The 13,471-nt window shown below is 46.1% G+C and overlaps 1 protein-coding gene across 24 annotated transcripts in view; it reads right to left on the bottom strand.

Annotated features, from left to right (window-relative positions):
- Positions 1 to 6,054: 6,054 nt before the first annotated feature.
- Positions 6,055 to 13,471, bottom strand: part of ZNF331 (zinc finger protein 331) — a 59,275-nt gene continuing 51,858 nt past the window's right edge. For 22 of the 24 annotated variants that reach the window (XM_063800284.1, XM_016934098.4, XM_016934099.4 and 19 more), the window contains one exon: positions 6,055 to 9,629. In XM_063800284.1, the coding sequence (XP_063656354.1) occupies positions 8,374 to 9,629 (1,256 nt within the window). In that variant the 3' untranslated portion in view covers positions 6,055 to 8,373. 24 annotated transcript variants of the gene reach the window in all.

The raw sequence follows: 13,471 nt of genomic DNA, 5'->3' as shown, positions 1-13,471 counted from the left end.
TTCACTCAGCCACAGGTGCCTAAAAGAGATCAGAACCTTCCCAATTGCTCCTCGGCTTCTATAACTTTGTGTAATTACTGCCTCTCCAGACAATGATGTCTGCTCTGTAGCAAATAATTTCTCATAAATTCTTTATTTCTTATTTTACACATAATAATTACATGTGTTTATGGGATACAGAGTGATAATTTGATTTCTGTACACAATGTGTAATGATCAAATCGGGGTAATTGGCATATCCATCACCTCAAACATTTATTATTTGTATTGTGAACATTCAAAACCCTTCTAGCTTCTATTTATTTATTTATTTATTTATTTATTTATTTTTTATTTTTTTTGAGACGGAGTCTCACTCTATCACCCAGGCTGGAGTGCATTGGTGTGATCTCGGCTCACTGCAAGCTCTGCCTCCTGGGTTCACGCCATTCTCCTGCCTCAGCCTCCCGAGTAGCTGGGACTACAGGTGCCCGCCACCATGCCCACCTATTTTTTTTTTTTTTTTTTTGTATTTTTAGTAGAGACGGTGTTTCAGTGTTAGCCAGGATGGTCTCGATCTCCTGACCTCGTGATCCCCCTGCCTCAGCCTCCCAAAATGCTGGGATTACAGGCGTGAGCCACCGCGCCCAGCCTATTTATTTATTTTAGAGACAGGGTCTCACCTGTTGCCCAGGCTGGAGTGCAGTGGCGCAATTACAGCTCACTGCAGCCTCGACCTCCTGGGCTCATGGGCTCAGGTGATCCTCCCACCTCAGCCTCCTGAGTAGCTGGGACTACAGGTGGGTGCCACCACATCTGGCTATTTTTGTATTTTGTTTTTTAGATATTATACATATAATATTTATGTAATTTTTTTAAGTAAAAAAATTCTTTTTGGAGACAGAAAGTCACTCTGTTGCACAGGCTGGACTGTAGTGTCACAACCTCGGCTCATTGCAACCTTCATCTCCTGGGTTCAAGCGATTCTCCTGCCTCAGCCTCCTGAGTAGCTGGAATTACAGGTGCACAACACCACGCCCAGCCATGTATGTATATCCTTTTGCCATTATCGTATACTGCACTGTTTTAATTACTATTGCTTTTTAAAATTTTTTTGAAATCCAGGCCGGGTGCAGTGGCTCACGTCTGTAATCCCAGCACTTTGGGAGGCCGAGGCAGGTGGATCATCCGAGGTCAGGAGTTTGAGACCAGCCTGGCCAACATAGCAAAACCCCATCTCTACTAAAAATACAAAAATTAGCCAGGCATGGTAGTGGGCACCTGTAATCCCAGCTACTCGGGAGGCTGAGCAGGAGAATTGCTTGAACCTGGGAAGCGGAGGTTGTGGTGAGCCGAGATCATGCCACTGCACTCCAACCTGGGTGACAGAGTGAGACTCCGTCTCAAAAAAAAAAAAAAATTGAAATCCAGAAGTGTGAGTCCTCCACTGTTCTTTATTTTGGCTATTTGGGGTGTCTCGAAATTCCATACAACTCTAAGAGTTGGTTTCTCCATTTCTGCAAAAAATTGTCATTGAGTATTTTATTGAGATTGCATTGAATATGTATATATTGCTTTGGGTAATATTGTTATCTTTGAAATTTTATTTAAAAAAATAATACAGAGATGGGATCTTGCCATGTTGCCAAGGCTGGTCTAGAACTCCTGGGCTCAAGCAAACCTCCTCCCTCAGCCTCCCCAAGTGCTAGGATTACAAGCATGAGCCACCGTGCCCAGCCATCATCTTAACAATATTAAATCTTCCAATTCAGGACCATGAAATATCCTTTCATTCCCAGCACTTTGGGAGGCCAAGGCGGGTGAATCACCTGAGGTCAGGGGTTCAAGACCAGCCTGGTCAACATGGCGAAACCCTGGCTCTCCTAAAAATACAAAAATTAGCCGGGCGTGGTGGCAGGTGCCTGTAGTCCCAGCTACTCAGGAGGCTAAGGCAGGAGTCTCTTGAACCGGGGAGGTGGAGGTTGCGGTGAGCTGAGAGTGCACCACTTCACTCCAGCCTGGGCAACAGAGTGAGACTCCATCTCAAAAACAAAAAAAAACCCTTCCATTTATTTAGGTTTTTAAAAAAAATTATTCTACAACTACAACTGTTTTGTAGCTTTTGCGTACAACTCATGTATCTCCTTTTTTTTTTTTTTTTTGAGACAGAGTTTCACTCTTGTTGTCCAGGCTGGAGTGCAATGGGGTGCATTCTTGGTTCACTGCAACCTCCGCCTCCCGGATTCAAGCAATTCTCCTGCCTCAGCCTCCCAAGTAGCTGGGATTACAGGCATCTGCCACCACACCCAGCTAATTTTGTATTTTTAATAGAGATGAGGTTTCCCCATGTTGGCCTGGTTGGTCTTGAACTCCAGACTTCAGGTGATCTGCCTGCCTCGGCCCCCCAAAGTGCTGGGATTACAGGCGTAAGCCACCAAGCCCGGCTCAATAATGACTTACTTTAGTAAAGCACTTTGACTTCATGGTTACCCTTTACCCCATGGCTTTTACTGCTCTTTGTAGTTTTGTTTTGTTTTGTTTTTTTTTTTTGAGAGAGTCTCACTCTGTCGCCTGGGCTGAAGTGAAGTGGTACACTCTCGGCTCACAGCAACCTCCGCCTCCTGAGTTCAAGCGATTCTCCTGCCTCAGCCTCTTGAGTAGCTGGGATCACAGGCATGCGCCACCTTGCCCGGCTAATTTTTGTATTTTTAGTAGAGACGGGGTTTCACCATGTGGGTCAGGCTGGTCTCAAACTCCTGACCGGAGGTGATCCGTCCACCTCAGCCTCCCCAAGTGCTAGGATTACAGGTGTGAGCCACTGTACCCGCCCTGTTTTTTTTGTTGTTGTTGTTACTGCTCTTTGTAGGGTTTTTGTTTGTTTTGTTTGTTTTTTTGTCATTATCCAGACTGGAGTCCAGTGATGCAATCATCACTTACTGCAGCCTCCACCTCCTGGGCTCAAGCAATCCTCCTGCCTCAGCCTCTTGAGTAGTTGGGACTACAAGTGAGCACCACCACACCTGGCTAATATTTTTATTTTTTGTAGAGACAGAATCCCACTATGTTGCCCAAGCTAGGGTAAACTTTATTATTATTATTATTATTATTTTTTTTTTTTTTATGAGACAGAGTCTTGCTCTGCCGGCTAGGCTGGAGTGCAGTGGAGCAATATTGGCTCACTGCAACCTCTGCCTCCTGGGTTCCAGCGATTCTCCTGTCTCAGCCTCCTGAGTAGCTGAGATTACAGGCATGCGCTATCACACCTGGCTAATTTTTGTATTTTTAGTGGAGACGGAGTTTCACCATGTTGGCCAGGCTGGTCTTGAACTCCTGACCTCAGGTGATCTGCCCACCTCGGCTTCCTAAAGTACTAGGAGTATAGGCATGAACCACTGTACCGTCTCCACTAAAAATACAAAAATTAGCCACTCTGTAGCTCAGGTTGGAGTGCAGTGGGGCGATCTCAGCTCACCGTAGCCTCCTGGGTTCAAGCCATTCTCCTGCCTCAGCCTCCTGAGTAGCTGGGATTACAGGCGTGGGTCACCACGCCCAGCTAATTTTTGTATTTTTAGTAGAGACAGGGTTTCACTAAGTTGGCCATGCTGGTTTTTAACTGCTGACCTCAGCTGATCTGCCTGCCTAGGCCTCCCAAAGTGCTGGGATTACAGGCATGGGCCACTGCGCCTGGCCACCTCCGGGATTTTTTTTTTTTTTTTTTTTTTTTTTTGAGATGGAGTCTTGCTCTGTCTCAAAAAAGTGCCCTGGCTGGATCTCAGCTCACTGCAACCTCCGCCTGCCCGGTTCAAGTGATTCTCCTGCCTCAGCCTCCCGAGTAGCTGAGATTGCAGGTGTGCACCATTGTGCCGGGCTAATTTTTGCATTTTTAGTAGAGACAGGTTTTCACTGTGTTGGCCAGGCTGGTCTCAAACTCCCGACCTCAAGTGATCCACTCGCCTCGGCCTCCCGAAGTGCTGGGATTACAGGCGTGAGCCACCGCATTGGCCCACCTCTGGGCTTTTTATATAGACTTTGGATTTTGCTCCTTGAGCCGAGTCCTGCCTGACACACATTCTTCCCATATTTCCTTCTGGGAACTAACCCTGTCCACCCAGGCTGTCTTCCTGTGCCTTGGCTGTGTCCTGTAAGGCCAGGCCAGTGCTGCCTTTCTGCACAGCCTCCTCGTTTCTCAGTATTCTCCCTACCCCTACTCCCACATTCCTCCAGCCTCCTCTCACTGTCTTCCACCTGCTTCTCCTCTTCACACTCCTTCCCCTGCCCTTCTCTTCTTACCCCACTCCGCTCCTCCTCTGTTTACGCGGGAATGCTAGGAAGAGCAGTGGCCCCACCATGCGTGTTGCTCTTGGTGGCAAGGAGGGGGACCCTAGGCCCCTTCTGCTGAGGCTGGCGTAGGGTCCACAGGGGAAAGGGGCACTAAGCAGGATGATGCCGCCCATGAGGTTGATTCCTAAGGGTACTGAAGCCTAGACCAGAAAGATACCCAGCTCTGAAACCTGGGTCTGGAACCCCTTCCCCAAACATGCTCCCTCACTTCCCCACCACCCCTGGAGCATCTGAATCCTTAACCTAATGCTGAGGTATTTGTAATCCGAGAACTAAGCAGCTTTGATTGAAATGTAACCCTACCCTTGAGGTAAATCAAAGAAGCAGGACTTCAACCCTATATTCTGGATCCTTTGCCGACCTTTATAGGACACCCGTGAGCTCTAACCACACCACCATCCCCCGTGCCTAAGGCTCTCCTGCAGGATGTAGCGTCCGCCCTCCATCTCCGCAGCTGCTCTCAGGAGCACTCCAGTCCTCTCCCAGCCCCAAGGCCTCTCTCCAGGACTCTATCCCTTCTCTCCCAGAATTCATCCCCGAGCTCTAGCCGTCCCTTCCCATGCGCCAGGCCCTCCCATGCCCACTAGCCACTCCTCTGCCCCGTCAAACTCACTCCCATGGGGTCTAGGGTCCTCCCCAATCCATATTCTCCGATTCCTACTATGGGCTGTGGTCCTTTCCCTAAGGTAATCCTACCCTCAGCCTAGGACCATCTTAAGATAGTTCAGGTCTCTCCCCTGAGTCTGTGTCCTCACTTCCCCCAGGACTCTGTCAGAGGTGTTTGAACCAGAGCGACTCCATTTTGAGTGCGGGCTAGGAAAATGAGGCTGAGACTTGCTGGGCTGCATTCTGAGAAATGTAGGCATTCCGAGCCTCCAGATGTTTACGGTTAAGGGAACAAATTAATAACAGTTACTAAACAGACCTGCACTTGGGAGTGTCCAGATATCCTGATATCCGGAGAACAAAGGCATTCCTAGTTTTGCTTTAAAGATAATATCAATTCTTGCAAAATAATGAAGAAAAGGAATCCTTCATCACAAACCCTTGTAGCAGAGCACGTCTCCCCATATATGTGAGCATTAGACCTAGGGTGGGTGCGTTCCTCCTAACGTCAGGAGCGTCCAACACTGTCTGTGGAGCAGCTGTCCTTTCACCACTTTTTCTGTTTTTGAGATGGAGCCTCCCTCTGTCGCCCAGGCTGGAGTGCAGTGGTGTGATCTCAGCTCACTGCAACCTCTGCCTCCCGGGTTCAAGTGATTCTCCTGCCTCAGCCTCTCGAGTAGCTGGACTACAGATGTGTGCCCACACACCTGGCTAATTTTGTATTTATAGTAGAGATGGGGTTTTGCCATGTTGGCCAGGCTGGTCTTGAACTCCCGACCTCAGGTGATCCACCCACCTTGGCCTCCCAAAGTGCTGGGATTACAGGCGTGAGCCACCGCACCTGGTCCCACCACTTTACTTTCTTAATAAAGTTGCTTTTGCTTTGCACTGAGGACTTGTCCTGAATTCTTTCTTGTGTGAGATCCAAGAACTCTCTCCTGGGGTCTGGATTGGCACCCGTTTCCTGTAACAACTCTACTCTGGGCCCTGACCCCGTCCCCAGGACCAGTCCGCTCACCTCCCTCCCGCGCTGTCCCTGCTGTGGGCACCGCTAGGGTTTAGCAGAGGTCCAGTCTGCTGGCGGGGTTCCTTCTTGAATAGGTCGTGTTTGAATATCCAACAAAGAGACCTGCTCATCTTTGATTTTATTAATATTTGATTGACAAATAATAATTGTATTATATTGATGGAGTACAATGTGATGTTCTGATACATGTATACAATGTGGAAGGATTAAATCAAGCTAATTAACATATCCATCACCTCGCTCCCTTATCCTCCTTCTTTGTGGTGAGACATCTGAAATCAGCCTTGTTATTGTGATTTAAATTTAATCATCCTGGTGACTGTCTAGAGTGACAGCACATTGTGGTTTTACTCTACAGTTCCTTGAGGAGCAATGACATTGAATACATTTTCACTTACTTATTGGCCATTTGGTGATCTTCTGTTGAGACGTGCTGAAGTTTTCTCCCCTTTAAATTGATTTTTTTTTTCAACTTGAGGGATTCTTTATATTTTCTATGAGAGTTCCTTTGTCAGGTGTACCTTAGAGCAAACATCTTCTTCCAGTCCTGCTTCTTGCCTTTTCCCTATCTTAACAGCATCATTTGATGAACAGAACTTTGTACTTTTGATGAAGTGTAACAACTTTTTATGTTTGCTGTGTTTTGTGTACTAAGAAATCATTGCGTAACCCACGGTTGTGCCAATAATCTCTTAATGTTTTCTTCTAGAAGACTCAATGATCTTTTCCAGACTCATTGCACCCACAGGGAGTTTTCTTGTAAAAATTCACTAATGGCAACACAAATGGTAGTAATGATCATAAAAACAACAATAGTTAATATTTATTAAAATTACACAATATTCCAGTTACACTTTCAAAGACTTTACATGTACCAAACATTTAATTTCCATGATAGCAGTCTCGGGTAGATGTGATTATCCTTATGTACAAATAATGCACATAGTGTCTGTGTGCCAGACAACGCACAGGGGTAGCGAGCCTTTGGCCCAGTGTCTCACAGGGCGGAGGGCGGGGGATGGTGGGGACAACTGGTAGAGTGGGTGGCATGACTAAAGGCTTTCTCACGTGTTACATTAGCAGGGTTATTCCACAGATGCCACGGAGTAAAGACAGAATGGTACTGGTAGTCTTTATGTATTCATTAAACTAACCCACACAATAAAAACATCTACACCAAAAACAAGATCATTCAGAAAAAGTGATTTTTCCACTCTTCAAATTTGCCTCTAGAATGACTTCTGATATTCTGTAAGCAGAAGAGTGATCAGTGGGCTGGGTGCAGTGGCTCATGCCTGTAATCCTAGCACTTTGGGAGGGCAAGGTGGGTGGATCACCTGAGGTCAGGAGTTTGAGACCAGCCTGGACAACATGGTGAAACCTGTCTCTACTAAAAATACAAAAATTAGCCAGATGTGGTGGTGGGTGCCTGTAATCCCAGCTACTGGGGAGGCTGAGGCAGGAGAATTGCTGGAACCTGGGAGGTGGAGGTTGCAGTGAGCCAAGACCGTGCCACTGCACTCCAGCCTGGGCAAGAGTGAGACTCTGTCTCAAAAAAACAAAAACAAAAACAAAAACAACAGTGATCAGTGAAGGCTTACGTTAAACTGTACCATGAATTTTCCTCCTGTTGAGGAAGGAATGGATGTAGTCTAGAGGCCTTCCTATATTCTTTGTACAGCAGTCCCCTCTCACCTGAGGGGGGTACGTTCGAAGACCCCCAGTGGATACCTGAAACCACAGATAGTACGTTTTTTTCCTGTACATATATGCGATACTATATACTACATTTTTTCCTGTACATACATATCTAAAGTTTAATTTATAAATTAGGCACAGTAAGAGATTACCAACAGTAGCTAACAAAATAGAACAATTGTAACAATATATGTAATAAAATTATGTGAACGTATCTCTCTCCCAAAATATCTTATTGTCATGTAGATCTTAGCAACCTCAGTATATGATTTTTTTCTTTTCTTTTTTAAGTTGAGAACTTTCACCTTTTCATTTAAAAGGAAGCACTTTGTGGCTTCTCTTTGGCATATCCGAATCACCAGCATCACTACTCCTGCTCTCTGGGGCCACCGTTAAGCAAAGTGAGGACTGCTTGGGCACAGGCACTGTGATGCTGGGATAGTTGATCTGATCACCAAGACGGCTACTAAGTCACTAGCAGGGTGGGTGGCATATACAGCGTGGATGTGCTGGACCAAGGGATGACTCACATCCCCGGCCGGCTGGACCCGGACAGCGAGAGATTTCATCACGCTACTCAGAAGGGCACACCATTTGAGACTTAAAATTCTTTATTTCTGGAATTTTCCATTTAATATTTTTGAACTGCAGTTGACTGCAGGTAACAAACTGTGGAAAGCGAAACCATAGATACGAGCGGGCTACTGCGTTCAAAAGGCTCTTCAACTGTTGTGGATCCTCTGATGTTCTCGGAGATGGTTTAGGTGGTTACATGCCTTCCCGCACTCCTTACATTCGTAGGATTTCGCCCCACTGTGCGTTTTCTGATGTTGTGTAAGCTGGTGGCCATGACTAAAGCTCTTCCCACATTCTGTACACCCATAGGGTTTCACCCCGGTATGAATTCTCTCATGTTTCACGAGGCTCGACCCATAAATGAAAGCCTTCCCACACTCCTTACATTTATACGGGGTTTCGCCCGTGTGGATTCTCTCGTGCTGAGTGAGGTGATAGCCACAATTGAAGGCCTTCCCACATTCTGTGCACTTGTACGGCTTCTCGCCCGTATGTATCCTCTCGTGCTTAACGAGGCTCGAACCCCAGCGAAAGGCCTTCCCACACTCCTTACATTCGTGAGGCTTCTCACCGGTGTGGATCTTCTGATGCTGAGTAAGGTAATTGACTCGAGTAAAGGCCTTCCCACATTCTTGACATTCATAGGGTTTCTCACCTGTGTGAATTCTTTTATGCTGAATGAGGCTTGAACCACAAATAAAAGCCTTCCCACAGTCTTTACACTCGTAAGGCTTCTCCCCACTATGAATTCTCTTGTGCTGAATAAGTTTATACACACGGCTAAAGGTCTTCCCACAGTCTTTGCATTCGTAGTCTTTCTCCCCAGTGTGGAATCTCTGGTGCTGAGTGAGCTCATCACCACGCCGAAAGGCCTTTCCACAGTCTTTACATTCATAGGGTTTTTCACCAGTATGAATCCTCTTATGAATAACGAGGCTTGAGCCCCATCGAAAAGCCTTCCCACAGTCTTTACATTCGTAGGGCTTCTCCCCAGTATGAATTTTTTGATGTTGAGTAAGCTGATTGCCCCAACGGAAGGCCTTCTTACATTCTTTACATTCATAAGGTTTCTCGCCAGTATGGATTTTCTGATGTTGACTAAGTTGATAGCCACGACTAAAGGCCTTCCCACAGTCCTTACATTCAAAGGAATTCTCCTTATGATGTCTCTGATGTGTTCTAGGAGGGGTGCCTTCTCTAGTAGCAGGCCTTTTGACATAATTAATGAGCATCTGATTGACATACCTCCCTCTGGAGCGCTGTGGTCTTTCAAGCGTACCTTCACATATCCAGTTACGGCCAAGGGATTTACTTCTTCTATCTGAATTCCTTTTGGAAGCCCTTATTTCATGAATGTTTTTTTCTGTAGGTAAACTCTTATTTTCATATGCTGACTCCAAATCTGGGAAAAAAGAACATATTTTCTTTCCTTTAGAGGGACACAAGTACAAACGAACCTAACCACAAACCAAAAACTCGTCTAATAGAAATAAAAATTATCCAGTAGAATAAATGTGAATCACCCAGGGCTCTTGTTAAAATGTAGATTCTACTTCTGGCACAATACTAACTGAGAATTCATTGGAGACATCTATTTTAAAGTCAGACATGAAAAAGGTCCCGACAATTAGTCCTATTATTTCCTATTTTGAAGATGAAAACAAGTATTTGTAGATGATGTGATGATATACTTGGAAAACCAAATATAGAAGTACTGTAATGAAACAATATGCAGTTGGATGGCTGTGTGTAAAGCATTCTGAAACTGATACACGTATATGTCAGTAGTATTATTAAAAGTAACTGGGTAAAGGGCCGGGAGTGGTGGCTCATCACGCCTGTAATCCCAGCACTTTGGGAGGCCAAGGCAGGCAGATCACCTGAGGTCGGGAGTCCGAGACCAGCCTGACCAACATGGAGAAACCTTGTCTCTACTAAAAATACAAAATTAGCCGGACATGGTGGCGCATGACTGTAATCCCAGCTACTCGGGAGGCTGAGGCAGGGAAATTGCTTGAACCTGGGAAGCAGAGGTTGCAGTGAGCCGAGATCATGCCATTGCACTGTAGCCTGGCCAACAAGCATGAAACTCTGTCTCAAAACAAAAACAAAAAAACAGACTGGGCACGGTGGCTCACACTTGTAATCCCAGCACTTTGGGAGGCCGAGGTGGGCAGATCATGAAGTCAGGAGTTCGAGACCAGCCTGGCCAACACGGTGAAATCCTGTCTCTACTAAAAATACAAACATTAGCTGGGCATGGTGGTGGGCGCCTGTAATCCCAGCTACTCCGGAGGCTGAGGCAGGAGAATCGCTTGAACCTGGGAGGCAGAAGTTGCGGTGAGCCGAGATTGTGCCACTGCACTCCAGCCTGGGTGACAGAGCTAGACTCCATATCAAAAAAACAAAAAACAAAAAACAAAAACAAACAAACCCTGTCTGTACTAAAAACACAAAAATTAGCCAGGCATGGTGGTGTGCGCCTATAATCCCAGCTACTTGGGAAGCTGAGGCAGGAGAATCGCTTGAACCCGGGAGGTGGAGGTTGCAGTGAGCTGACTGAGTAAGACTCCGTCTCAAAAAAAAAAAAAAAAAAAAAAGCAACTGGGTAAAAGAATACAACATTCAAAAGCAACAAAAAAGATAATTTACGAGACTAAATTTAATAAAAAATGTGAAAAAGTTTAGAAGAACAATAAGGAAAAGTTTAGAACTTGAGCATCAATAAGGAGGCTAACTGCAAAGGACTGAGAAACAGCAAACGTTTAAATCTATAAGTTCATAATGATACTACAAAATGTTAAATGGCCAGCTCTGGAACACGCTAGGAAACCAGACCTTTATTATAAAAACTGGCAATTGGCTAGGTGCAGTGGCTCACGCCTGTAATCCCAGCACTTTGGGAGACCGAGGCGGGTGGATTACTTGAGCTCAGGAATTCAAAACCAGCCTGGGAAACATAGCAAAACCCTGTCTCTACAAAAAAATATAAAAATTAGCCAGGTGTGGTGGTGTACACCTGTAGTCCCAGCTACTTGGGAGGCTGAGGTGGGAGGATGGCTTGAGCCCGGAAGTCAAGGCTGCAGTGAGCCCAGACTGCACTACTGCACTCCAGCCTGGGAGTCAGAGTAAGACCCTGCCTCAAAAAAAAAAAAAAAAAAGAAAAAAATACAACATAAAAACTGACAAAGAAAAAGAACAAAGTTTTTATCCTTCTTATCCAATATGAACAGTGCCACTGCATGAGCAATTAGCAGATGAAACAAAGTTTCTCTTTAAATCATAACAGCTGATAAATGAAGGGGCAGTGATAGGCGCGCACCATTTGAGCCCCCAGTGTGATGAATGTAAGCACTGCCAATGACTGCCGATGGCAAAGAGGAGCTACAGCCAGATACCAGGTGCTTCATGGTGGAGACACATTAACAACACCCGGGAAGCAGTACTGCCAACACCTAGATATAAGAAAAAGAAAACGGGCACTTAAAGCGAGGCTAACCCACTTTCAGGAATGATAAAGGGCAGAGGATCATGTCACCTCTACCCCTGCTACTAAAGGCGTGGCCCACAGACCAGCAGCACCAGCAGCACATAAAATGGGGTTAAATATGACAGGAAAAACAAGGTGACAGGGAAATGGGGTGAAGATCAAGTTCGTGGTAAGATCTTTCTTTCCTAGAGGCTTTGGGCCTGAGCCCTTGGAGAAAGCTTCTCCAACACCTCAGGGTGTGCCTGTTCCCTGCCCTGTGGGGATGCTCTTTGTACAGGTGGCTGACTGGCTCCCACTTTCCTCCGTATTGTTGTCTTGTCTTTTCCCTCACAACCATCAAGGCTCTTTCCCTTAATTCTATAAGACAGTACCTCTGGCTTAGAAATCATATGCCCTCCTTTAAAAAAACGAAATGTTAGAGGACATAGAACTTGAGGGAAAATTTCAAGCTTAAAACTTTAAAAATTCTTTTAAAATTATTTTTATTTTTATTTTTTGAGAGGGAGTCTTGCTCTGTTGCCCAGGCTGGAGTGCAGTGGCATGATCTTGACTCACTGCAGCCTCTGCCTCCCAGGTCCCAGCAATTCTCCTGCCTCACTCAGTCTCCTGGGTAGCTGGGATTACAGGTGCACACCAGCACACTGGCTAATTTTTGTGTTTTTAGTAGAGACGGGTTTTCACCATGTTGGCCAGGCTGGTCTTGAAGTCCTGACTTCAGGTGATCTGCCCACCTTGGACTCCCAAAGTGCTGGGATTATAGGCGTGAGCCACCATGCCTGGCCTTAAATTTTTTTTGATTGAGTATTAATCAAATTTGTAACAACCAGAAGTCAAAATGCTATTGAGCCGGGTGCAGTGGCTCACGCCTGTAATCCAGCCTCTTTGGAAGGCTGAGGTGGGTGGATTCCTTTAGCCCAGGAGTTCAAGATCAGCTTAGGCAACATGGCGAAATCCCATCTCTAAGAAAAAACACAACAATTAGCCGGGTGTCGTGGTGTGCACCTGTGGTCCCTGCTACTCAGGGAGATGAGGCAGGAGGATTGCTTGAGCCCAGGAGGTTGAGGCTGCTGTGAGCCGTGATTGTGCCACTGCACTCCAGCCTGAATAACAGAGTGAAAAAAAGAAAAAAATCTCATCTTAAAAAAAAAAAGAAATGCTATACCTCTACCTCCCGGGTTCAAGTGATTCTCCTGCCTCAGCCTCCCAAGTAGCTGGAATTACAGGCATGCGCCACCACACCTGGCAAATTTTTGTATTTTCAGGAGAGATGGGGTTTCACTCTGTTGGCCAAGCTGGTCTCGAACTCCTATCTTCGTGATCCGTCTGCCTTGGCCTGCCAGTCTTGTGATCACAGGAGTGAGCCACCGCACCCGGCCTTATTTTTTATTATTTTTGAGACAGAGTCTCGCTTTGTTGCCCAGGCTGCAGCACAGTAGCGTGATCTTGGCTCACTGCAACCTCTGCTTCCCAGGTTCAAATGATTCTCCTGCACCAGCCTCCGGAGTAGCTGAGATCACAGGCGTGCGCCACCATGCCCGGCTAATTTTTATATTTTTAGTAGAGACAGGGTTTCACTACTAAACCCTGGTCAGGCTGGTCTCTAACTCCTGACCTCCAGTGATCCGCCCACCTCAGCCTCCCAAAGTGCTGGGATTACAGGCGTGAGCCACTGCGCCTGGCCGAGAAAAGGTCATATTTTAAATTTCTGTAGGCATCATGCCTGGAGGCAAGTGGAACATGGTGGCTGGCAGCAA

Source organism: Pan troglodytes, chromosome 20 (assembly GCF_028858775.2).
Source record: "Pan troglodytes isolate AG18354 chromosome 20, NHGRI_mPanTro3-v2.0_pri, whole genome shotgun sequence".
NCBI lineage: Eukaryota > Metazoa > Chordata > Mammalia > Primates > Hominidae > Pan > Pan troglodytes.
This window is presented reverse-complemented; position numbering and strand designations above follow the sequence as displayed.